This window comes from Rhinolophus sinicus, linkage group LG13, assembly GCF_036562045.2.
Source record: "Rhinolophus sinicus isolate RSC01 linkage group LG13, ASM3656204v1, whole genome shotgun sequence".
Classification (NCBI taxonomy): Eukaryota; Metazoa; Chordata; class Mammalia; order Chiroptera; family Rhinolophidae; genus Rhinolophus; species Rhinolophus sinicus.
The window spans coordinates 43,584,161-43,608,027 of NC_133762.1; the positions used below are offsets into that span (position 1 = coordinate 43,584,161).

A 23,867-nucleotide genomic window follows, 5' to 3' on the forward strand; every position below is an offset into this window, starting at 1 on the left:
CCCAACTGTGCAGTGAGCATCCAGCTTAAGCCACAGATATGACCAGCCAGCCAGGGCAGCCCCCTTCCGAGTAGAGATTTTTATCTGGAGAATTGATGAGAAGGGTTTGCTCACACCAGTGTTCTCAGACTGCTGGTAGTACACAAAATAATTTTAGGCACTACATGGACTATGTTTATTTTTATTGTTACCTATTCAGTTTAATACTCATATGTTACAAAAAATATAACTGCCACATCTAATATATGCTTTACAGATATTACATAGAATAAGCTTAATACAAATATTTAAAATATAAAAGTGAATTGAATTAGTGAAAAAGTTTAATTAATAATAGTGCAGGTGGGTGACATAAATATGTCAAAAATTATAGAAGTGGTACGCTGGAAAATGACTGAAGTTTGGAATAAAATGGGATAGATCATCTTTTCTACTTTGTTGTCTCCCATCATCTGTCTCCTGGAATACTGAGAGAAAGTCCATCAGGTCAACCCACACCTACCTTTGTCTCTCTTTACCCTGCAGCCATAGTGCAAATTATTTTAAAAAGCAAAACATGCATGAGTAGCCAGCAAATTAAAGAGCAGGATCTCGCCTTATCAAATATGAAAACATTTTAACACTACGGTAATTAAAGCAGCAATAAAACAGAAGTAGACAAATCAAAGAAAAAGAGTTCAGTCCATAAATAGTTGTGGATGCCTGTGGAAATTGAGTATATAATGAAGGCAGCAATCAAATGCATAAGGAAAAGGTGCAGTTTCAGCAAATGGTCTCAGAGTCATTCACTCCCCACAATAGGGGAGGAGAGTACAAAAGCTAGATTCCTCCTCACTTCTGATGACAAAATGGATTCTAGATGCTCTGGGGTAATAAAGGATGATGTGGTAGGGCCTGAGGTGGGTGCTTTAGACTGGTGGTCTGAGAAAGATTAAAGAAGTGGCATTCAAGCAGAGAGCTGCAGGAATCACACACAAAAAAAAGCTACACAAAGGCTGGAGCATCCAGGAAAAGAATAAGCATGTGCAAAGTTAGTGTGACACCTCGCCTGGAATGAGCTCGAAGTGTCTGGACAGAAGAAAGCCCCATGTGTGAAGCACAGTATGCAGAGGGCAGACTGGTAGATGAATTTCAGAAGCAAACGAGGACCTTTTAAGCCAGGAAGAGGAATTTGAATTTTATTCTAAGGACAATAGGAAACAATTTTTGGATTTTAAGTAAGAGGATAAGAAGGTACTCATGGAATTCAGTATGTGTTAAGGGTAACATTTCAAAACAATCCTAAAAGTTGAATTACCGAAATATTCAACAAATGGTGAGATGCCCACCTCACATTATACACAAAAATAGATTTCAGATGGATTAAAGATCTACATGTAAAAAAATAAGACTGAAAGTTGCAGAGGACACTGTTGGTAAGTGTTTTTATAATCTTTTCCTCTCTCTAGTCCCATGATCTCAGGTCACTGACTCCCTCAAACTCTACTTTTTTCTCCAGGAGAAAATCACTTTCCCAATTTGTTAGAGAACTCAGTGTTCATGAGCAAGTTTACATTCAGAGGAAGAACATGTGAAGGTGATGCACTTGACAGCCGCTTTGGGAGAAATGATTTACACAGCCCAAGATGTGTGTGGACCGGAGTCAGGCCTGTTTGCTTGTTTGCAACCCGCTGGCCGTATTCTCTCAGTGCTTTTGGAGAAACATTGGTCTGAGAAAACTATTCTTACATCTGCCTTTTCTTTCTTTTCCCACTGCCAGCACCTGCTCCAAGCTTTCATTTCCTAAAGGTCCTCCTCAAGATTCTCCTGGCTGTCAGTCTCTCCCAGAAACTGTTGCTACCGTATTGGTCTTCCTAAATCCAGTCAGTAATGGATCCCACCCCATCCTCTACAGAAACCTCCCAACCTCGTTCATACCAACAGGATGAAGTACAAACCCAGGTCCACGCTCGTCTACCTTGGTTTCTGCCCCCTCCTCAGTCCTCGAACCTTACATCCAAGCGCAGTGGTCTCCAAAACATCCTAACCTTTCTCCAGCCCCCGTGGCTCTACCCAACAGCTCATTTATGCTTTAATCCTACACAGCAGGACCATCTTCTAACTATTCACATCTGTACATCTTCCTTTCCCCAATAGACGGAAAGTTCCTGAAGGCCAGAGAGCTTATCTTACCCAAGCCAGGCATACGACAGTCCTGGGTAAATATTGACCATCACATGGACTTGTTCTGTAGTCATATTTCCTGTTTAGCCTCCGAGTGAAGCCAGCTTGACAACTTCTTTCTCTTTGTTACAGCTAAAACCGTATCATTTTAAGCCAGGAGCAAGGGGCGGGGGTGGGAGGTGGTTTGTACCTTCTGAGAAACATCATGGCCAAAGGAAGAGTCCATTGTAGGCGTCAGAGGCAACAATGCTGCCATTAACAAGTGGGGTGTTCAGTGAGCCTCATATAACTCCTCCAGGCCTCATTTCCGTCTGCAAAATGAGGACATTAGCAAAGCTCCAAGTCCCCCTCAGGCTCAAACATTCTGTGCAAATCTCTATGAGGGCGGATTCAGGAAACAGATTTTTCAAATCGATTGAGCTATGTGGCGTTATTACACGGAGAATTAAACTACTGTTCATCACAATTCATTTCTTGAGTTTAGCCTATCAGCCGGTGTTTATTAAGCACCATTTACTCTGCAGTACCCTGGATAAAGTGCTGTGGAGACACAGAAGTGGTATCTCACAGGATCTGTGGCTTCAAGGAGTTTATTACATAATCAGGATTTATTACATAATAAAAGCTCACCAAGCTCATGATCCAGCAAATTACTTTCTGTTTACCTAAGACTTCTTCTATAAAGTTTCACTTGAACCATTACATGTAATCCCTATGTGGACTATGTATTCTGTGTGTCATTTCTGTATCATTTTATTTGAAACACACATATATTAAATAGTCACTGTATGCTTAGATATAACTATATACTTTGAAAATACATGTATTTAAAATATCTCCATTGACAGGCTGCGTTTTTCTTTAAAAAAACTTGAATAAACCAAATGATGCAAATTTTCATACTTTACAAAACTAGAGGGAATTGTGCTATGTGCCTGGCCATCCCCTAGCTTCAACAGCCTTTAGCTTTCTGCCATTCTTTTTCATCACCCTCCACCCCCCTTTTGTGTGCTAAATCATTGCTTCTTAAGCTGTCAGTGGTGAAGGACCCCTATTTAATTTCCAATCTGTTATGGACCAATGGGAGCACACAACTCATGGCATGCCACATACAATTCACGATGCAAGTTCAACAACACCCAGGGAATCAATTAAAAACATATGTGGGACTTGCTTTGAAATACATCAACAAATAAGAGGGAGTGATGAATGGATAGATGGTGGATAGATGGATAGGCAAGAGATAAGGAAGTACAGTAAACGTTAATGGTAAAATCTAAGTGGTGGGTATACAGGTCTTATTTGTAAATTTGTATCATGTTTTCTGCATGTATGAAATTTTTCATAATAAAATGTTTGGGAAATATATACAGGATATGTTTTAAGTGTATTAAATATCTACCCATATGCATTTATTTATACCTTGGAGTTTTAAGGTACCACAAAGTTCCCTGAAGACAATCTTTTTTCTTAATGGAAAATACTTGAAATATGAAAAGATAACTTGCTCTTAAGTGGTAGAACTAATTAAATAATCAACAGATCATTAATGAATACTTCCAAATTACTCTGGGAGATATGAATATATAGTCACGGTCCTCAACTTCAAAGATACTCATTCGGAAAATTATTTCCATATTGCTCTATCTAGGTATCTGTTTCATCACCTATACCTAATCTATGTCATCCGCATCATTAACACCTGTATTTTCCTGCCCAGATCATAAATTCACATTTATCCATCTACATTATGTATATCAAATATATCATCCACATCTCTATTTAGAGTTATATCATTTGTTACTACTCTTACATTATCATCTACAGTTGTATTTACATATGAGGTATAATCAAGCAATACGGTGAGTGTTTAAATTAAAATATTTTATTACAGTAAAAGACACATTGCCATTAACCCACCTCAAAACACTCCCCTCGCTTCAAACATGCTTGTCCCATGGTTCTTGCCATTTTCTGAAGCAGCTCTGGAAGTCCTCTTTCTTTAGTGTCTTCATCCTCCATCATGACAACGCTCAGTGTCACACATCGCTTCTGGCACAGCAATTTCTGTCAAATAAAAACATTACAGTGAGTCCTCATCCACCTTATTCACCAGATCTGGCACCATGTGATGTCTTGCTCTTCCCCAAAGTCAAAATGACCATGAAAGGTAAACATTTTGAATCTATTCAGGACATGGAGGCAACTACAACAGCGCAACTAAAGACACTCATGAAAGAGGGCTTCCAGAACTGCTTCAGAAAGTGGCAAGAATGATGGGATAAGTGTGTTCTAAGTGAAGGGGAGTATTTTGAGGGGGATTAATAGCAATGTGTCTTTTACTGTAATAATTTTTTATTTAAACATTCACCGTATTTTGTGATCACACTTCATGTATTTTACCTACATCTGTGTTTACATCCATATCATCTACAGCTACTTTTTCATGTTCATCATCTGCATTATTTACACCTATGCATCTGTCTATGTCAGTATCTACATGGTCTACATCAGTGGTTCCCAACCGAGCCAACTTTGCACCCAAGGGACATTAGGAATATTCAGAAACATTTTTGATTGTCACAACTTGGGGGTGGGGGGCAGAGTGCCCCTGGCATGTAGGACAATGCATAGGACAGCCTCTGACAACAAAGAAATGTCCGGCCCAAAATATCAATAGTGCTGAGTTGGAGAGATCCCAGTCTGCAGCCTCTACCTCCACGTTTACAGCTGTGCCACGCACATCTGCATCTATATCGACATTTACTCTGCCTACATCTGCGTTTAGATGGACATCGTCATTTGCATATTCATCTATGTCACTGTGTAATGACAAGGGGGGGGAAGAAAGGGGAGGCACACACATTAGAATGGGGCTAATTAATTAATTTGTTTAATAGCTAATCAATGTAGTTAGCAACATGCAATAGCAAAAGACAAAGACAATTAACAGAATATGCTAATGTCAGAAAGTAAAGGTGGTTAAGACTAAACTATATACATTGATCACAATGTCATGTCAAAGGAGTACACATACATATAAGTTTAAGAGATCCCAACATATGTTTACTATTGATCAAAAATCACTTGGCTAAATACACAAATAACATCAGTAAGGAGTATCCAAAAGGAGTAGTAAGCTCTATAGAATAGTAACTATTACAGTAGTTGCCAAAAGCTCACCAAACCGGGGTGGGGAACAGCACTGGAAAAATAATAAATCAAAACCCTGCCAAATCTGCAGCTAAGAGAAACTCAGGCGTCTCCCACACCACACCGCTGCTTGTTAGTTCCCAAGAATGCAGCTGCTGTTGCCTTTGTTGTTAGAAGTCAAGACGTCTTCTAATGCTATAAGCTGCAAGCTGCATATAAGTTTTCAAGGTGTTAACAATCTGAAGAATGTTGTTGCTGTTGTCGTTGCTGTTGTTGTTAGAAGTCAAGGTGTCTTCTGATGCTGTAAGCTGCAAGCTGCATACAAGTTTTCTAGATGCTAACAAGTTCTCAAGAAGGCTAACAGTGGGGAAGAGCACTGGAGAGGTCAGGAACCACCCAGACCTCACCAGGTTCGCGGCTGGAAGTCAGTTACTGATACGAATGTTGCCCATCCGGCCAAAGGGCCAATTCATCCGGATAAGCAAGAAGGCCTGGCGATGTGCCTGTCACGTCATCCTGATATAACTTAGCTAATTCTTCACTTCATCTGCTGATGTGGGTGAAACAGAACAAAGAGGGAATTCTCTCAACCCCTGATCAAGAATTTTTTTTTAGCCCTAAGCTAGCTATCACCTCACAGCACAGACAGAACAGTAGCCTCATCTCACATCTCCCATACTCGGGAGAATGAGAACAAACAGAAAAGCAACCGCATCTCATGTCTCCCCTGCTCGGGAACATGAGACCAAAGGGGGAATTTACTCAACCCCTGATCAAAGCACAGAGATCACCTCATCTGCAGAAACGACAAAAGCTAATAGACAAAAGCTCGTATCAACCAATGAAGGCAAATTTTCCTCTACATCTACCCTGCACACTGGCAGCCACATCTCCATCATCTCTAACTGTGTGATCACATCTTTGACGTCTACATCTAACTGTTCGTCTAATTAGCAGCTCTGGGCATGCCTGTTACATCAGAATGAGGGGTTCATTTAATTTAAACTTAAAATTTAATGTTAATTTCCCCCTCCTCTGGCCATAATGATTCTGATCACCCAATTCCAGTGTGGGGTGGGTGGAGGGTGGGTTCCCACACCACCAAGCAATTCTCGGACACTGATTGGTGTCCTACAATTCAACTCAGTTCCGACACTGTCTATCTTGAGAAAGCATCAAATTCCATAGGCTGAGGGCTCAGTCCCACAAGACCGCCCTCCACTTCAGAAACCAATCACAAGTCCAGGTTGTTACCTGTGCTTCTGACAGGCTATAAATCAAAGGTTTCCACAATTCTTATCATGGGTTTGATTAATGTGTTAGAGTAGCTCACAGAACTCAGGAAACCAGTTTACTCACTAGATTACTGGTTTATTGCAAAGGATATTAAAGGACATGAATCAACAGCCAGATGAAGAGATACATAGGGCAAGTAACAAACAAAGGAGCTTCTGTCTTCATGAAACTTGGGATCTAGCACAGTGGCATTTGGAAGCATTCTGGTTCACCAGCCTGGAAGCTCTCCAAAACCTTTCCTTCTGGGTTTTTTGGAGGCTTCATTAAATAGGCACAATTGATTAAATAATTGGCAATTGGCCATCCATTCAACCTCCAGCCCCTCTCCCCTCCTGGGAGGTCAGGGGGTGAAACTGAAAGTTCCAACCCTTCAGTCACATGGCTGGTTCCCCTGACAACCGGCCTCCATCCTTCAGTGCTTTCCAAAAGTCACCTCTTTAACATAAACTCAGGTGTCGTTGAAAGGGGTTTGTTGTAAATATCAAGATACCTGTATCACTCTTACTTAGGAAATTCCAAGGATTTTAGGAGCTCTGTGCCAGAAACAGGAACAAAAGACCAAATATATATTTCTTACTATAAATCACAATATCACAGACCACATGCAAAAATGTTTGTTACATCAGAATGAGTGGTCCATTTAATCTAAAATTAAAATCTAATTTTAATTCTCCCCTCCTCTGGCCACAGACAATAATATAAGTGAAAGAGAGGTTGACCGTTGTTGATCACACTCCTTAAAGTTTTAGACGTGTGATCTCTTTGCTGGCTTTGTCCCTGCTTCAGACCACAGGGATTGAAGTAAGAAGTTAAGCACGTGCCTGATGAATTTCATTCATGCCCTGTCTTTGCTTGCCAGCCTCCCAGAACCAGAGGACATCTGGTACAGACACAATTACCTCTAATATGGCAATAAAGAATAATTTCTTCTCAAAGAGCAATGACTGCACTTCGAGAACGTGGTATGGTTTGATCACCTCTTGTTCCATCTGAACTGGTCTGGGCTGGAACACACACAGCTGGAACATGCGTAGTTACAGATACTGCTACTTTCCCTGGTCTCTTTGGGCCTTAGAGTAGTTAAAAACCTCTGATTCTACAATCAACAGCCACGTTCGTTTAAGCTTCCTGAGGCTCATGAGTTGACTTGTCAGCCATGACAAAAGTACAATGATGGTTCTAGATAAAATTGAGAATATGGGAGATAAGACAAAAAAAACCAGAGCAAATCCCTGTGGCTTCTTTAGGCTGTGATGTTTACTAAATAACTTTGTTTCCCTATAGAAACCTGTGCCTGTTGAAGACCATTATTTTGCTTTCAGGAACAAGATTGGCCGTAGGCAAAATTTCAAAACAGACTTTCACTCACCTTTTTATATCCTCCCTCATTGTAATGTTGCTAAATTCTCAAAAAATGAATCTTTGGGACTTGGAAGTGAAACATCAGAAATTCTTTACTCATTATTATGGATTTATTAAAATATTTTAAATAAATAAGAAATACACAGTTTATTAATATTTATAAACAACTAAAGCCTGTAGCAATTACCCAAACATTTTTAAATGCCACCTAACATTATTCAGTAGATTTTGAATAATCTAACATTCAAATCTAACCCAGCTCCGGTATTAGGATTTCTTGATCTTGCTTTCAATGGACCTCTCAATGAATCCCTTCAAATCAGTGGTGTCTCTATGTTGATGGTTAACTTTTAATTCTCACAGGAGAATTGTAACACCTTTCCCTGTTCTCTCAATTTCTCAACTGATTTTTCTCAAAATGTGAGATTTGGGAAGTATACAAATCATCCAAGAAATGCTGGGACAGAATTCCCTCATGGAAACACTACTCAGCAGCTCCTCCACTGATACTTCCTCTCCCCTGGCCTTGCCCTCTGACTGCCCCAAACCCCTTTCTACCTGGTCCCACTAAACCTGCCCTTTCCCCTACTTCACTTGAGCTGCAAAGAAATACAGTCCCACCAGCAAAACTCGACTTCTCTCTGGGTTGAATTTAGGCACGAGGAGCAAAGCAATCCCATTGAGCTATTTCATCCTGGGGTGTGAAGAACTAACATGTCTTCCATGGAAATTAGAAGCATAATCAAGACAATGGAAACATTTCTGCAACTATGGTAAAAAATAGTCCAAGGCACGCCGTCCAACGATCCAGCAGCAAAAGCTTCCAAGGGCCATATGGGGATAAATTGTGGGAACTGGGCTAGATGTTAAGACTATGAAACCGGTGGAGATTGAGTGTGGCCAAACAGGAGCATGAACTAAAGGCATTTAAATTCAAATGTTTAAAACAACCAAATACTACAAGTCAAACATAACCCACCTGAGGGCCAGGCTCGGCCAGTTTGGGATCTCTGCATTGATGCTTCAGTGGGACTAGTCTGCTTGAGGTAGGTGAACCCAGCATGTGCAATCACACCTCAAAAGAAGATTGAAACTAGTATTTCCCCAAAGGTGAGACTGTAGAGTCAGTGAAATATAGGCATAGCTTTCTAAGAGGTATGGACTTAATGGAAACCAAATCCAGACCCCAAGAATTAAAATCACAGATTAAAAGAGTCTAACCAACCACAATTTAAAATAATAATAATAATAATAATTTATTTAAAAAAGAACAAGTAGGCAAAAATGCCAGCAATTTTAATATTAGACTTTTAATAAATTTAGTAAGCTGAGAAAATTATATTTTATGTGTAGACTGTGGTTTTACAAAGTAACATGAGGAATTCATTATAATTATCCCTCTCCATTCAACTATTGCACTCATATCAGCAATGTTTCTTTTTATTAGATCATTGGTTGACTATCCTTACCAATGTACAAATTCAAATGCAATCCTAATATTCTATAACCCAGAACATTTTTACATGAGTCTACGTGGGAGACAAAATCATTGGCTTTTTATCAATTAAACATATTCAAAATACAGTTGCAGTATAGCTACAATTGTTTGATGTGGTTCTTCTCTTATAATTCTGGTAGAATCTTTATTTTCACACTTGACCTTAGCCAAAAGGCTGAGAAGCGATGAATCTTTATTTTTAAGTCAAAGCTTGTCTTATGTGCACAAGTGTGTAGAATATTGTGTGACTATTGCCTGCTATTCTAGTAATTAGATCTTTATTCCTTTAACTTCAGACCCTGATGCCAAACAAAAGGCACCATTTGGGAAAAAGCAAAATGATTCTAACCAACATAAACATTGGCTGCTCGATCTCTTCTGAACATGATTGTGATTTTTCCCGCCATATGGAGGGTCTCAGTTCCCTTATTGCATTTTTCTAAGCATGTCTGTGATTATTTGAAATTCCATTCCTTAATGATGTCTGAATCTTTCCAGTTCAAGTTGATTTTTACAATGCAAAAGCTATTGAACTCTACTTGGGTCCTAAAACCTCCTTGCCCTGCTTCCTTGATGTAGATATTGATGATTTTAATATCTTATCACAGTCTCCATCATTTGAGACCTTTGAGATGGTTCTTGCCCACCTCAGAGTGAATATCAGAGAGGTAGAGTGTCACAGGGGAAGGAGGGTGAGCGTTAAACCAAGCTTATTGTAAATCTCAGTTCTGTCATTAATTGCTGTGTGACCTTGAGCAAATCACTTAACTTCTCTGAACTTTGGTGTTCTTATCTTAAAATGAGATTCATGAACCAATAATAAACCCTACCTCACAGAATTGTTTTAAGGATTAACAGAAATGATGTTTATGACACAGCAAGCACATCATAGGGACTGAGGAGACATATAAGACCCTCAAAAAATGACAACAGTTTCTCTTCTCCCTCTCCCTCAGACATCCCTTACACATCCCCATCTCATTGTCCTTATTCATGCAACTCTGTATTAGTGTTCTAGGGCTGTGGTAACAAATTACTATAACCTTGGTGGCTTAAAACAACAGACATTTATTCTCTCACAGTTCTGGAGCTAGAAGTTCAAAATCAGTAGGGCCACGTTCCCTCTGAAATCTGCAGGGAAGAATCCTCTCTTGCTTCTTCCTAGTTCCTGGTGGTTGACAGCAAATCTTGGTGTTCCTTGTCTTGTAGCTGTACCACTCCAATTTCTGTGTCCATCTTCACATGGCCTTCTTCCCTGGGTCTCCACTGTCTCTGTATCCAAATCTCCCCCTCCTTTCTCTTATAAAGATATGAGTCATTGGATTCATGGCCCATTCTCATCCAGTATGACCTTACCTTAAGTAATTACAGTGACAAAGTCTATATTTCTAAAATAAGGTTACATTCTGAGGTTTCACGTGGACATGAATTTAGGGGAGGGCATTATTTCACCCAGTACATTTACTTTGGCATGTCCATATCTCACCCAACGTGAAGACCTAGCTCATTCCCCCTCACCTGGGTGTATGGTCCCTGACTGTGACGGCTACCAGGACCATCCAGTAATATGAACCATGGGATCACGTCTGTCCTGTGCCTAGTGGTGTGTTCGTGAGTATTTAGCAACCAACTTTCTTGGGTAGATGTGCAAAGGGAGGTATATATATATATGGTGCAAAGCAAACAATTACCATTAATTTATATGGACAAAATTTTGAGTATTCCCAGACTCAAAAAATAACCTACCAATCATACCAAAATACATTGAATTAAGACCAGTTTTATGCTAAGCATAATACCCTTACAAGCTCTCTTAGGCTTCTTTTATATGTTAGGACACATCTTGCTATCAGATACACAAAATGAATGGGGATAAAGCACAGATGCTCCCAGACGCAGGTCAAAGTTTGTGCCTTGATGCTGAGATGCTGAGTGTGGTTCCCGGGGAAGGAGCTGGCGGGGCCACTCTCACTGTTCAAAGTGTGCATGGCCTCTGTTACAAATCTCTGCAAAACAAACACCAAACTCTATTCTGCTTTTTGTCTTTTTTTCGTAAAAACAAAAATCCTCTTCGGATTTTTTTGGTTATCAACAACAGGCACTAACGTAGGTCTTTCATCAAAGCAAAGTGGCCTAACACGAACTTTCAAAAAGCAGGGGATACCGGTGGCTGGTTTCTGTGCTGTAAATACTCCCACCAGGCCTGAGTTCAAGCTATCAATATGATGTCAACAAACTCTTGAAATTCCTGAAACTTTAGCAATCAGCTCTCACGAACTGGTACAAGCCAGCTCCAGCACGAGTGGCACAGTGCCTTCATAACTGCTGTTTTGTCTTTAATGTTAGTCACCATCCTATGAAATAATAAGCTTCTCTGATATGTGTTTACTCCAGGGCCAACTCAAAATCAGCTCCAGTGGAAGCCTTGAGGGCCCCCATGCCAACTTTGGCACTCTAGATAGGCCTTGCTTTGTATTTTCCTCTAAGGAAACACTTAGAATCTTGTATTATAATTATTTATTTGTGCCTGGAATTCCTGATATGCTCTTTGAGTGCAGTTATGGTGCGTTTGCTAATTATCCTTGAATCCGAGCAACTCACACAATGTCAGACCCAGCAGGTGTTCAGTTGTCAAATTGAATTGGGGGTAGGGGTCAGGGCCCAGATCTTGTTTAGTCTTCCACAGTGCCATGTTCACAGTAGGCATACAGTATACCCTTCCCCAAACTACACAATGTCGTTGTTTTAATGTCCCCAAAAGCAGACCACCCACCCCTGTTGGTTGGTTGAATGCGCTGCCTAATAACGGTTTCCACAGCTGGTTGTGCACCATTCATTCATGCAACAACAGGCAACGAGCAGCCACTATGTGCCAGGCACCATTCTAGGTCCCAACAATAGGACACAATGAAACAGGCACAAATCCCTGCCCTCATGGAGCTTGCACTCTAGTGGGAGAGGTAGGCGGCAAATAAATAAGTAAAACACATATGTGAAGTGCTTTGGAGAACAATAAAGCAGGAGAAAGGATAGGGAATGCTGGCAAACGGGGAGGGAGAAGGTCTGGGACGACCTCACGACAAGCATAATGTACAGCATAGGGAACCGAGTTGTCGTGCGGGAGACCCTGCTCACTGCACCATTTTTCAGGCGGGGCGGCCTGCGGGGTCTCTGCTCCCGCTCCCCACACAAGAACGCAGGATATGGTGAGGCCGAAAAGGAACACCCACGGAGCCATAGGTAGGGGGGTCATACCACTATGGTCTCACTGGAGGCTGGACCCACCAGACGCGCGACCTGCCATCCGCCTTTCTGCCAACCGACCGACCTACGACTCTCCTCCACTCTCTCGACCCTGTTCCTCTCCTCTCTTCTGCTCTCCTCGGCTCTCCTCCGAAGCCGCAGCAGTTATACCAGCGGCCAATTGGCTAACCAGCCACAGCCGACAGCCAATCAGCCACAGCAGAGCCAGCACCTTTCCACGTGAGGCCGAGAGCCTGCAAACTACTCTCTGGGGCTCTGTCCCCACACGAGTACGTAATATCACAATAACTATGAGGAGTGACAAACGGTTACTCGACTTATTGTGGTGGTCACTTTGTAAGGTATATAAATATTGAATCACTATATTGTATACCTGAAAGTAATAGAATACTGTATGTCAATTATAATATTTTTTTCAAAGTAGCATTGAAGCAAAGCTCTGAAGGAGGAAAAGAGTGAGACTGCGGATCTCTGGCCCTGTTTGAGGACACAGTAAGTGCAAAGGACCTGAGGCAGAAAGCTGCTTGGTAAGTTTCAGGAACAGCACAGTGGCCAGTGTGGCTGGAACAGAGTGAACGAGAGGGAGTGTGGGAGAAGTGAGAGAGATAAAGGGAGCCAAGTCATAAAGGGCTGGTGGCCAGTGTAAGGATTCTGGGTTTGTGAGTGACGTGGGAGCCACTGGAACATTTGAACAGCCTGAGTAAAGTTTGAGTCTTTAGGATTTCCTAAAAGATTAACTATTGCATGTGAGAGAATAGAGGCATTAAGGATGGCTCCCAGGTTTGTAGCTGAGCACCTGAAAGTACGGAGACACTGTTTACTGAGATGAGGTACCAAACTCTTAATCATACATGATACAGTCATGGGCCACAGGAGAGGTGGCTGAGGTCAGACCGTAGATGAAGAAACAAGTCTAATTATAAGAAGACAGACTCCATATTTGGCCAGACCACCTAGAGATGTGGTCTGATGATGAACTCTGTGCGTCTCTCCTAACAGAGGCTCAGGGAGGACATAAGACTCAGGCAAGGCTGAGCCCAGAGACGCAGGGTTAAGTGTGTTGGTTGTGGACAGATGAGAGCGACAGAAACGGTCCTGTGACACTGAGAGATCGACACCTCCTTAACCCACTGAGGTTGGGACAGATGCTGTTAGGGTACAGAGATAAAAAAGACCTGCACCCTCCTCCCAGGAGTTCGGGAAGATCTTCCAAACACCACCCACTTTGCAGTGCTCACAGAAATGTCTACTTCAGCAGCCACAGCCCCACCCCAAGGATGTTCTCATGGGAACTACTGTTTCCATGTGAAGCGAGAGCAGAGTCGGTCCACTGAGTGGGCCATGACCCACAGGTTATGAGCTGAGGGATCCTGAGACGGTTCTTAACTGAAGTGGGTCCCGGAGGAACCTCTGTATTGTGCCTGAAATCCCACTCATGAACTCTCTCCTGTTGGATGCCTTTAGGGACAAGTTGTTCTGAAATGGCTCCAGGGGTAATATTGGTTTGGAGCCTCCTCGCATTCATTAGCACTTTGCAACAGCATGTTTTATGCAAATTGCCTCTTTACTTTTGGATCTAGTATGGTGAGATGTTAAACAGTTACTGGAAGGGCAGGCAGATGATGGAAGCTGGATGCTTCATTTGGATGCTCACTTTAGAGCAGAGTGTCAAGGAGACAGAGCATCGTTCCTGGGTTACTTCCTCCTCGCCTCCCAAAGTTCTCTTGGTATCTCCCTTTCATCTGGAGGGACCAGGGGAAATGGAAAGGAGATTATGAAGAGGAGAGGATTGGGGGCCACCGACTGATTTGGCATCGCAATGCCTGCTCTGAGGCTTCCATGACCTTCTGTGTGCCCTTTTCCCTCGACTCAGCAAGTAGCAGCATCCAAGGATACCCATGTGTGGGTTTACCCAGAGCGGAGGGTATGCATGTGTCTATAGGACACTCTGCCTCTTATATACTCTTCTTGTTTTCTTTCTTCCTCTACATCCCCACTGTCAAAACAGTGTCCACAGTGTCACAATAAAACACTGAATTATTGTGCAAACAAACAATTGCTCTAGCTTTTATTTTTATTTATTTATTTATTTATTTATTTAAAGATTTTATTGGGGGAAGGGGAACAGGACTTTATTGGGGAACAGTGTGTACTTCCAGGACTTTTTATCCAAGTTGTTGTCCTTTCAATCTTAGTTGTGGAGGATGCCGTTCAGCTTCAAGTTGTTGTCCTTTCAGTCTTAGTTGTGGAGGGCGCAGCTCAGCTCCAGGTCCAGTTGCCATTGCTAGTTGCAGGGGGCACAGCCCACCATCCCTTGTGGGAGTCGAACCGGCAACCTTGTGGTTGAGAGAACACACTCTAACCAACTGAGCCATCCAGGAGGCAGCTCAGCTCAAGATGCCATGTTCAATCTTAGTTGCAGGGTGCGCTGCCCACCATCCCTTGCAGGACTCGAGGAACCAAACTGGCAACCTTGTGGTTGAGAGCCCACTGGCCCATGTGGGGATCGAACCGGAAGCCTTCGGAGTTAGGAGCATGGAGCTCCAACCACCTGAGCCACCGGGCCGGCCCTGCTCTAGCTTTTAGAGAATGCTGTCTATCCATTTCACTGGGTCCTTGGGTAAATTCAGGAATGAGGGGAATTCACGTTCATTCTGTGACAAAACCAACTCCCGTCCCCCATGCTGCTCTGACCTTTTTACAATCTCTCTCTGGGCTCTAGATCCAGTGGGGTTTTTTGGATGCCCCTTTACTTCCTCATCCACCTCTAAGCTAGAAGCTGCCCCATATTCCAGTAGGTTCTGGTCTGATGAACCCTTAGGCTTCTGCTTTGGTCTGCAGGACTTGGGACACCACTCATATCCCAGCAAAGGTACTTTCTCCTTTCCTAAGTTAGCTAGGAATTCTGCCCCCACTGTACTTCTGGGGAGAAAGTATCAAATCCTGGTAACTTACAGTTTCAGGCAGTACCCTGTTTACATGGCAGAATTATTTGGTGCTCTTTTCTCAGCTTTGTGAGTGAATGTAAAAGAAAGGAAAGGCAGCTAGAGGAGAAGAAGAAAGGGATAGAGAGCAATCCTTTAATAAAACGGATGAGAATTGGCCCACTCTCCATATATACATTTGTTACTCACATCAAAAATATGGGCAATTGCATCTTGGGAGGTTTCACATTATGCATATTTACTTATGATAATGGCTCCTTGAGGACCATTGTGAATTATTGGGAAATGAAATATTCATAGGTGTAAAACTGAAATTAGCCTACATGGATTTTTCCTGGAGTTTATATCTACAGAATACATTTTTTGTTGAGGAGAGGTCTGCCTGGAAGTTGTTATGTTCTAATATTCGCCATAAATAATTCAAAACTCAGCACCAGCAGAAGAATGCCTCCTCGCAGAGCAAAGAGGGCTTATTAAGTCTGCCAGATCTCTCAGAATCACAGAGGCAGTACCAGCTTACATTTCGTGAATCCTGAGGATGAGTGCAGGAAGAAAGGCCAGGGGAATTCAGCAGGCCAAACAAAAGAGGGAGACCTCAAAACTGCTTCTGATGTCTAGTTTCAGCCATGTTTGCCTAACGGTGCTGTGATTTCAAGGTCATGACCACTATTTCTGGCTTGGTGTTAAAAATTCCAAAAATTGAAATACATATTTTGGAATGAGACCAAATTCCAAAAATTTCTATGAGAAGTGCCATCAAGAGAACATGTTTTCAGGGGAAGAGGAGAAAGAGGCTGTGGGCACCAAGGCATGAGAAATGGGAGAGAAGTTGCAAAGAGGTGGAGAGAACCCAACAGGACAGGATTCAGTTCCTGAGATCTCTGCTACCCACTGCTCGGCACAAGGGCCAGAGAAGGGGAGGACCATGCCACTTGTGTGCCTCCACCAGGTACCCCACTCAAATTCCTGAACAGTTACCCCCAGGTTCTGTCCTGCTTCTGGGCTTAGAGGAACCTCAAAATTTCTCCAATCTTTTGCATTACTCCTATCTTTGGGTCTATGATTTTCCTCCTTCACTCTGAACCCACCAGATTTTGCCTTTTGATTCCTCATGGTTTCTGTTCCAATCAGAGCATTCCCTCTTATATTGCAGCACTCATGTGTAAACAATGTGTAAGCATTTTTCTTTAATTTTAAAATTTATTGGGGTGACAATTGTTAGTAAAATTACATAGATTTCAGGTGTACAATTCTGTATTACATCATCTATAAATCCCATTGTGTGTTCACCACCCAGAGTCAGTTCTTCTTCCATCACCATATATTTGATCCCCCTTACCCTCATCTCCCACCCCCCCACCCCCCTTACTCTCTGGTAACCACTAAACTATTGTCTGTGTGTAAGCATTTTTCAGTCCTATATTACACATATACCATTTTGAACATGCTGAACTTGGAAAGTACACACAGGAAACAGCTTCAGACTTCTCTCACAGCTGCCTTCAAGCATGTTATCAAATTTCCCTGATCCTTGAATTGTATCTCAGGTAGAAATAATAGCTTTTCATTAACTCTGGATCATTATAACAGTTCAAACTTTTATTTTTCACCCAATTCAAGGCTCCAGCTCCCAGTTGCTGCCCAACTCTTAACAAGTCATGCAGGAGAGAGAAAATATAGCCAATTATTTTGTTTCCTTGTTTCTTTCCTTCCATCCTCCCCTCTCGCACCCTACTCCACCCCAGCTCCATCTAGTTTGGAACAAGTTCGAGGATCAGAGAAGACCGAGGAGGGATCAGAGATCACCACTGCCAGTGTACTTTGTAGTTCTGTCTTGGATATTATATGCTCTCTGCTGTGGAACACCAGAGATGCTGGGTTGCCCAGTCACAGGGGACCTTTGTCAATTCTTCAGAGTCCTCCATGGCAAATTCTCATTCATCATTCCCTAACAAAGGGGATGCTCTCTGTCTGACCTCTCACAACGACTCTCAGCTACATCATCAGTACATCCCATGGGTCCCATTGCTCCATCAAGCAGGGACCATTTGGGGGTGACTTGAGACCAGTAAAATTCCATGGAGTCTACATGGCCCAGGGAAAACTCTGGATTTGCAGATAGTCCAGCCATTGTCCTCTCTGCCCAACTTGCATTGCAGGCTGTTCTAACTGACCTCTCACTGACCTCCATCTTCTTCACTTAATTCTCAAACTCTTGGCGATACAAATTAAATTGCCATGTGGTCTCCTTCCCACTCTCCTCTAGTAGCACTGTAAGGAGTCTCTCGGTTTCTGCAACTCAGCAAGCATCCAGCCAGGAAATGAGATGTTAGTCTTCCTTCCTGCAGACAACCCTACATTTTATGGGCCGTTCTCTTGGGGCCCATCACTTGTCACTTAGGAAAAGGTATCATGAAACATTATAGAGCTCCCTACAAACTCCCTTCAAATAAATTATTTCTCTAACTAATCCCCTTTGCATTTCTATTTTACCTTACACGGACGTTATGAGTGAGAGCCACCATGCCAGTTCAGCCCCGTGTTAGTAAGTCTCGTAGAGACTGGCAAAGACAAGATCTTTGGAATATGTGGGCACTTAATGCCATGTTCTCTAGCTCTGAGGCCTCAGCCAAAAATTAGACATAATAAAATTTCTATTTAACAGCCTATTAGAGGTTTGTGAAGATACATGTCATAGTTCAATTTCCCCCAGACATAAATCCTGAGACAAAAATTTAACTGCAAGTTATTTATTTTTGAGACAATTCCAGGAATCAGTAACAGGGAATGGAGAAGCAAGACAGGGAAGGAAAGGCAGCCATATAGAGCTTGCTATCAAGAGACTTTCCACTGTGGGCAACTAAAGCTCAGTCCCACTGGGAAACTCTCAGAGCCTATGTAGAACACACACCTCAAAAGGATCTCGGAATCTGGGGTATTTACACACCAATGCTTGTCAGTCTTTGAGTGAGGGCTGATCCTAAGGGCTTTACTTTCTCAGCACTTCTAGCCTCCATTTGCATAGCACTGTTGGCCCTGGTGACTAGAGAAAGCCACCAGGCAAAGAAATGCAGGTCTTAGTGACTGGAAATCAAGCCAGGGTTCTGTGAAGTGGGAAGGACCGCAGATAACCAGTAGCATTTGCTGCAGCGCGCGCGCGTGTGTGTGTGTGTGTGTGTGTGTGTGTATTGCGAGGAGGAACATATGAGAGACCAGGAAGCACTCTGCATCCATTCTAGATCTTTACTATGCTATATGTTGCTAACTAGAATAAATTTGTCAAGAGCCTGGTGATCTTATTAACTCATCAGACACAACCATAGTTACCGCACCAAGTTCTCAATATCCGTTTCTTGCTTTCTCTCTAGTACACGAACAAATATATGAACCTGTTCATCTAATGCATCAATTTTCTGCAAACTCCAAATTAAAGAGGAACAGTCTCTGCTTTGTCACACCTGAACGGTTGCAGCTCTATCTCTTGACTTCTTTTAAGAAATGTTAATTTTTATGAATATGTACCTACATGCAAGTTATATGGAGTTACATTACCTACAATTTAGTGGATTAAAAAAATAGTTTCTATTTTCTAAGATGAAAATTGGGTTTGTGATTTTTTAATTAGGTCAAAGGGTATTAGGAATCTGTCTGACATAAGAAACCAGGTACTAAATGTATTCTAGTACCAAACTACCTAAGGAAAACTACTTGTTTATATGCTGCTCTTTATTAGGAAAATACCTTGCAGTCAGTCACAAGAGATAAATGTCATACTGGCTACAAACACAGACAATTCTGTACATGAACATTTTCAGGGCAGTAGTTTCCATGGTAGTGACATTTTTCTGGCATGCCATGCTCTCTCACCCTCCTCTGTAGACTCAGAATCCACCCTACACCTCTCCCACTTTTACTCTCTGGCGGCTAGTGAGCTCTGCTAGAGTAGGTGGCGTGTATGTCTTTTTGCCCTCAATGTTGAGATTGACCATGTAATTTGCTGTAGCCAAAAAGAATATGCATCTACCAAAGTATTTGACACATTGTAAGCATTTATACATGCAAATAAAATGAATTAATTTTTGAGAGAAAATCTAAATTCAGTACTTGTACTGCTAGGTGGTTTCGATCTATATGCCATTCATCTGCTTGTTTATTTTCTGATTGCTTCCTCTGTTCTGTATCACTAGAGAGACTGGCCCTTGCAAACTTTATTCCCCAGGCTTCCCCTGTCAGTCATTCCCAAGTATGTTCAGCCACCAAGAGGCAGTGGCACTGAAAGAAAGCAGAAGCCAGGGTATTTTCCCCCTTTCTCTTCTTGGGAGGAGGGCATACATCTCTAGCAGTCACTGCTTCTCTTCTGTGGTTTCAGCTTCCACCAGATAGCTCTTGTTCTATGGCCCAAATACCACTTTCCTAGCCTACAGAAGTTCCCACTACAGAAGTGGCCCATGTTTCTGGGCTCCAGTGAGAACCTATCCTTTCTGTAGCCCTCCATTTCCCAGGGGTGTAGTGGCTGCCTGCAGTTAATAATCTCTGGGTTTCCTCATCTCCCCCTATTTGCTCTTTCAGTTTTTGTAACCCCTGTGTATTATTTCTTGTGTTAAATTCCTTCTAATAATTTCATTTTACTGACTGGACCCTGATGGATAACCTGTTTCAGGAGCCATAAACAAAAACTATGGTTTAATCTACACCCTGATTCCTGAAGGAGATATGTTTTCTTCCTTAATTCTTCTTTGAGAGCATTCCTGAGACATGTTCTTCCCTGTGGGGTTTTGTATTTTCCTATGGTAATAGTATTTTGTGGTACTTGAGAGCAGATTATATCCAGAAAATTATCAGCAATCAAAAACCCAAGTCTCCCCAATATTGTAAAGATATCATCTGTTACCAAATTAATCTATGTATTTAAGCAATTTATATTAAAATCCTAACACTTTTTTTACATGGAAATTGAAAACTGATTTTAAAATTGATATGAAAATGCAGAGGGCCAAAAACGACTAGTACCCTCCTGAAGAAAAACAAGGTGGGAAGACATTTCCCACCAGATATCAAGATTAATTAGGGGCTGGCCGGGTGGCTCAGGCGGTTGGAGCTCTGTGCTCCTAACTCCGAAGGCTGCCGGTTCGATTCCCACATGGGCCAGTGGGCTCTCAACCACAAGGTTGCCAGTTGGATTCCTCGAGTCCTGCAAGGGATGGTGGGCAGCGCCCCCTGCAACTAAGATTGAACATGGCACCTTGAGCTGAACTGCCGCTGAGCTCCCGGATGGCTCAGTTGTTTGGAGCATGTCCTCTCAACCACAAGGTTGACGGTTTGACTCCCGCAAGGGATGGTGGGCTGCGCCCCCTGCAATGGCAACTAGACCTGGAGCTGAGCTGCGCCCTCCAGAACTAAGATTGAAAGGACAACAACTTGACTTGGAAAAAAGTCCTGGAAGTACACACTGTTCCCCAATAAAGTCCTGTTCCCCTTCCCCAATAAAATCTTAAAAAAAAAAAAGATTAATTAAAAAGTTATGGTGATAGGTGAGAGATCCAAGATGGCAGAATAGATAAACACTGTGCCTACTTCCTTCCATGAACACATTAAAATTACAATTAAATTATAGAACAATCAATCTGAAGATTAGCTGAACAGGAGTTTTATAACTAAGGATATAAAGAAAAAGCCAAGTCAAGACTGGTAGAAGGGGTGGCAATGCAGCCCCAAACCTCCATGTGGCAGTTGGAGGGATATCTCAGCCCTGGAGTTTCCTTCTGGAGGAGCGAAGGACCACAGCCCACACCAGGCTCCCCAGCCTGGAGTACTGGTGCCAGGAAGAGAAGCCCTCACAATACCTGGCTGTGAAAAACAGTGGGGATTCTGACTGCGTGGGTGGGATGGAAGACTGGGGGAAACCCAGATAATTTTAAGTGTCCTGCACACAGACTTACTCACTCGCAGTCACTCACCCTGGGCTCTGGTGGAGGGATGGTGACTCAGGGGGCGTCAGAAGCATATGAAGGGCAGACTGAGGAATGTGGCTCCAGAGTGAGGGCTGGAGGACAGTCTCAATTTTTTCTGTGAAGGGGCCTCCACCCATGCAGCCAGCAGGCGGGCACCATCTTTCCTGTGCTGAGCCTGCCCACACACAGACAAATCAGAATCTGATTGGTCTGGTGAGCTCCACTGCTCAACCCTGCTGACTCACTGGGAACCCGCCATCCCCAACTCCCCCAACACCAGATGTACTTTCTCTGACAGAAACCAGCCTCGCCTGTATTACATTCCTTCTTGGAAAACTATCAAAGTCCATGGGCCACAGGTGGGCGACGACTGGCCTCAGTGTGCTCTGAGACTTTTTCTGAGTAGCTCCAGGCTCAGCACTGGCACCAACCCAGAATCTACATTAACCTGGTGACCACTCTAGTGACTCCCTGAGACGGTGCCTCACCAAATTTACATACCGCACAAGGCTTTATCAGGGGCTGAAACTTAAGGGAGCTGGAATGTGGCAGCAGGCCTCAGGATGTCCTGACTTTTTGCAGAGCTACTCCAGGCCTTGTACTGTGACAGACATCCTCAGTTCATAGCATGGCATCTCCCATGCACCTACAGATTTAGCACAGGCAGTGAACAACTGTGGATCACTTTGTAGCTCCTACCAGGTAGTCCCCAGCCAGTCACAAGCAGTGGGCGACCTGGGTCTGCACCAGAGCACCTCCCAAGAGGCCCCAGAACCAACATACTTAGAGGTTGGCTTCAAATCATAGCAGAGCACTACCTAATTTTCCCCACAAGTGGCACACACAAAGAGTGGCCTCAACAAGCACCAGAGTCCACTAAGGTGAATTCCACTCAGTGGGGTAAGCCCCCCACACAGCAGCCCATCAGCTGTGGATGTGCCCAAACCACACAGCCAATCAGCTTGAGGGTCAACCCCACCTACTGACAGGGCAATAGCAATCAAGGCTCAACTATAACAGGCGGGAACACACAACCCACACAAGGGACACTCCTGGAGCACCTGGAACAGGTGACCAGGGAGACTGTGCCAGGGTCCCACAGGGCACTTACTACAAGATCTGACAATTAAGTTTGAGAACTCATCCTAGAAAAAATGCTACATACCTCATTGCTGAATATCACTATGGTCACCTTTGAAGTTCTCCCATTGGGAAGCTATGCACTGATGTCAGTGCCTAGTTCACTCTTCAAAGCAATTTTGGAACTCTTTTTCTGGAATGGCCATCAGAGCTGTCGATGTATTACCCTTGATGTCCTGAATGTCATCAAAATGTCTTCCTTTCAATATTTCCTTTATCTTCAGCTAAAGAAAGAAGTCACTGGGGGCCAGATCAGGTGAATAGGGAAGGTGTTCCAATACAGTTATTTGTTTACAGGCTAAAACCTCCCTCACAGACAGTGCCGTGTGAGCTGGTACATTGTCATGATGCAAGAGCCATGAATTGTTGGCAAAAAGTTCAGGTTGTCTAACTTTTTCATGCAGCTTTTTCAGCACTTCCAAATAGTAAACTTGGTTAATTGTTTGCCCACTTGGTACAAATTCATAATGAATAATCCCTCTGATATCAAAAAAGTTTGGCAACATCACTGCAACAAGTTCACGAACTTAATTGTCAGACAATGTACCTAAGGCCAAAATGAGGAAACAAAGAAATATGTCTCAAATGAAAGAAGAGGAGAAAACTTCAGAAATAGAACTAAACAAAATGAAGTCAAGCAACCTACCAGAGACAGAGTTCAAAACAATGGTTATAAGGATGCTCAAGAAACTTAGTGAGAATTTCAACAAAGAGATAGCAAGCATAAAAAAGGACATAGAAACCATAAAAAAGAACCAGTCAGAAGTGAAGAATAAAATAACTGGAATGAAGAATGCACTAGAAGGAATCACCAGCAGACTAGGTGAAGCAGAGGATCAAATCAGTGATTTGGAAAACAAGGTAGCAGAAAACACCTAGTGAAAAGAGAAAAAAGAAAAAAAAATCCAAAAACAATGAGGATAGTTTAAGAGACCTCTGAGACAACATCAAGCGTAACAACATTCACATCACAGGGGTACCAGAAAGAGGAGAGAGAAAGCAAGGGATTGAGAACCTATTTGAAAAAATAATGACTGAAAACTTTCCTAACCCAGGGAAGAAAATAGACATACAAGTCCAGGAAGCACAGAGAGT

At 42.6% G+C, this 23,867-nt stretch overlaps 1 protein-coding gene across 1 annotated transcript in view; it reads left to right on the forward strand.

Annotated features, from left to right (window-relative positions):
• SHLD1 (shieldin complex subunit 1) overlaps positions 1-13,278 on the forward strand; it is an 81,053-nt gene extending 67,775 nt beyond the window's left edge. Inside the window, exon 3 of the mRNA XM_074317422.1 lies at positions 13,161-13,278. Within this exon, the coding sequence (XP_074173523.1) occupies positions 13,161-13,195 (35 nt within the window). The 3' untranslated portion in view covers positions 13,196-13,278. The remainder of the gene's footprint in view (positions 1-13,160) is intronic.
• The last annotated feature ends 10,589 nt before the right edge of the window (positions 13,279-23,867 follow it).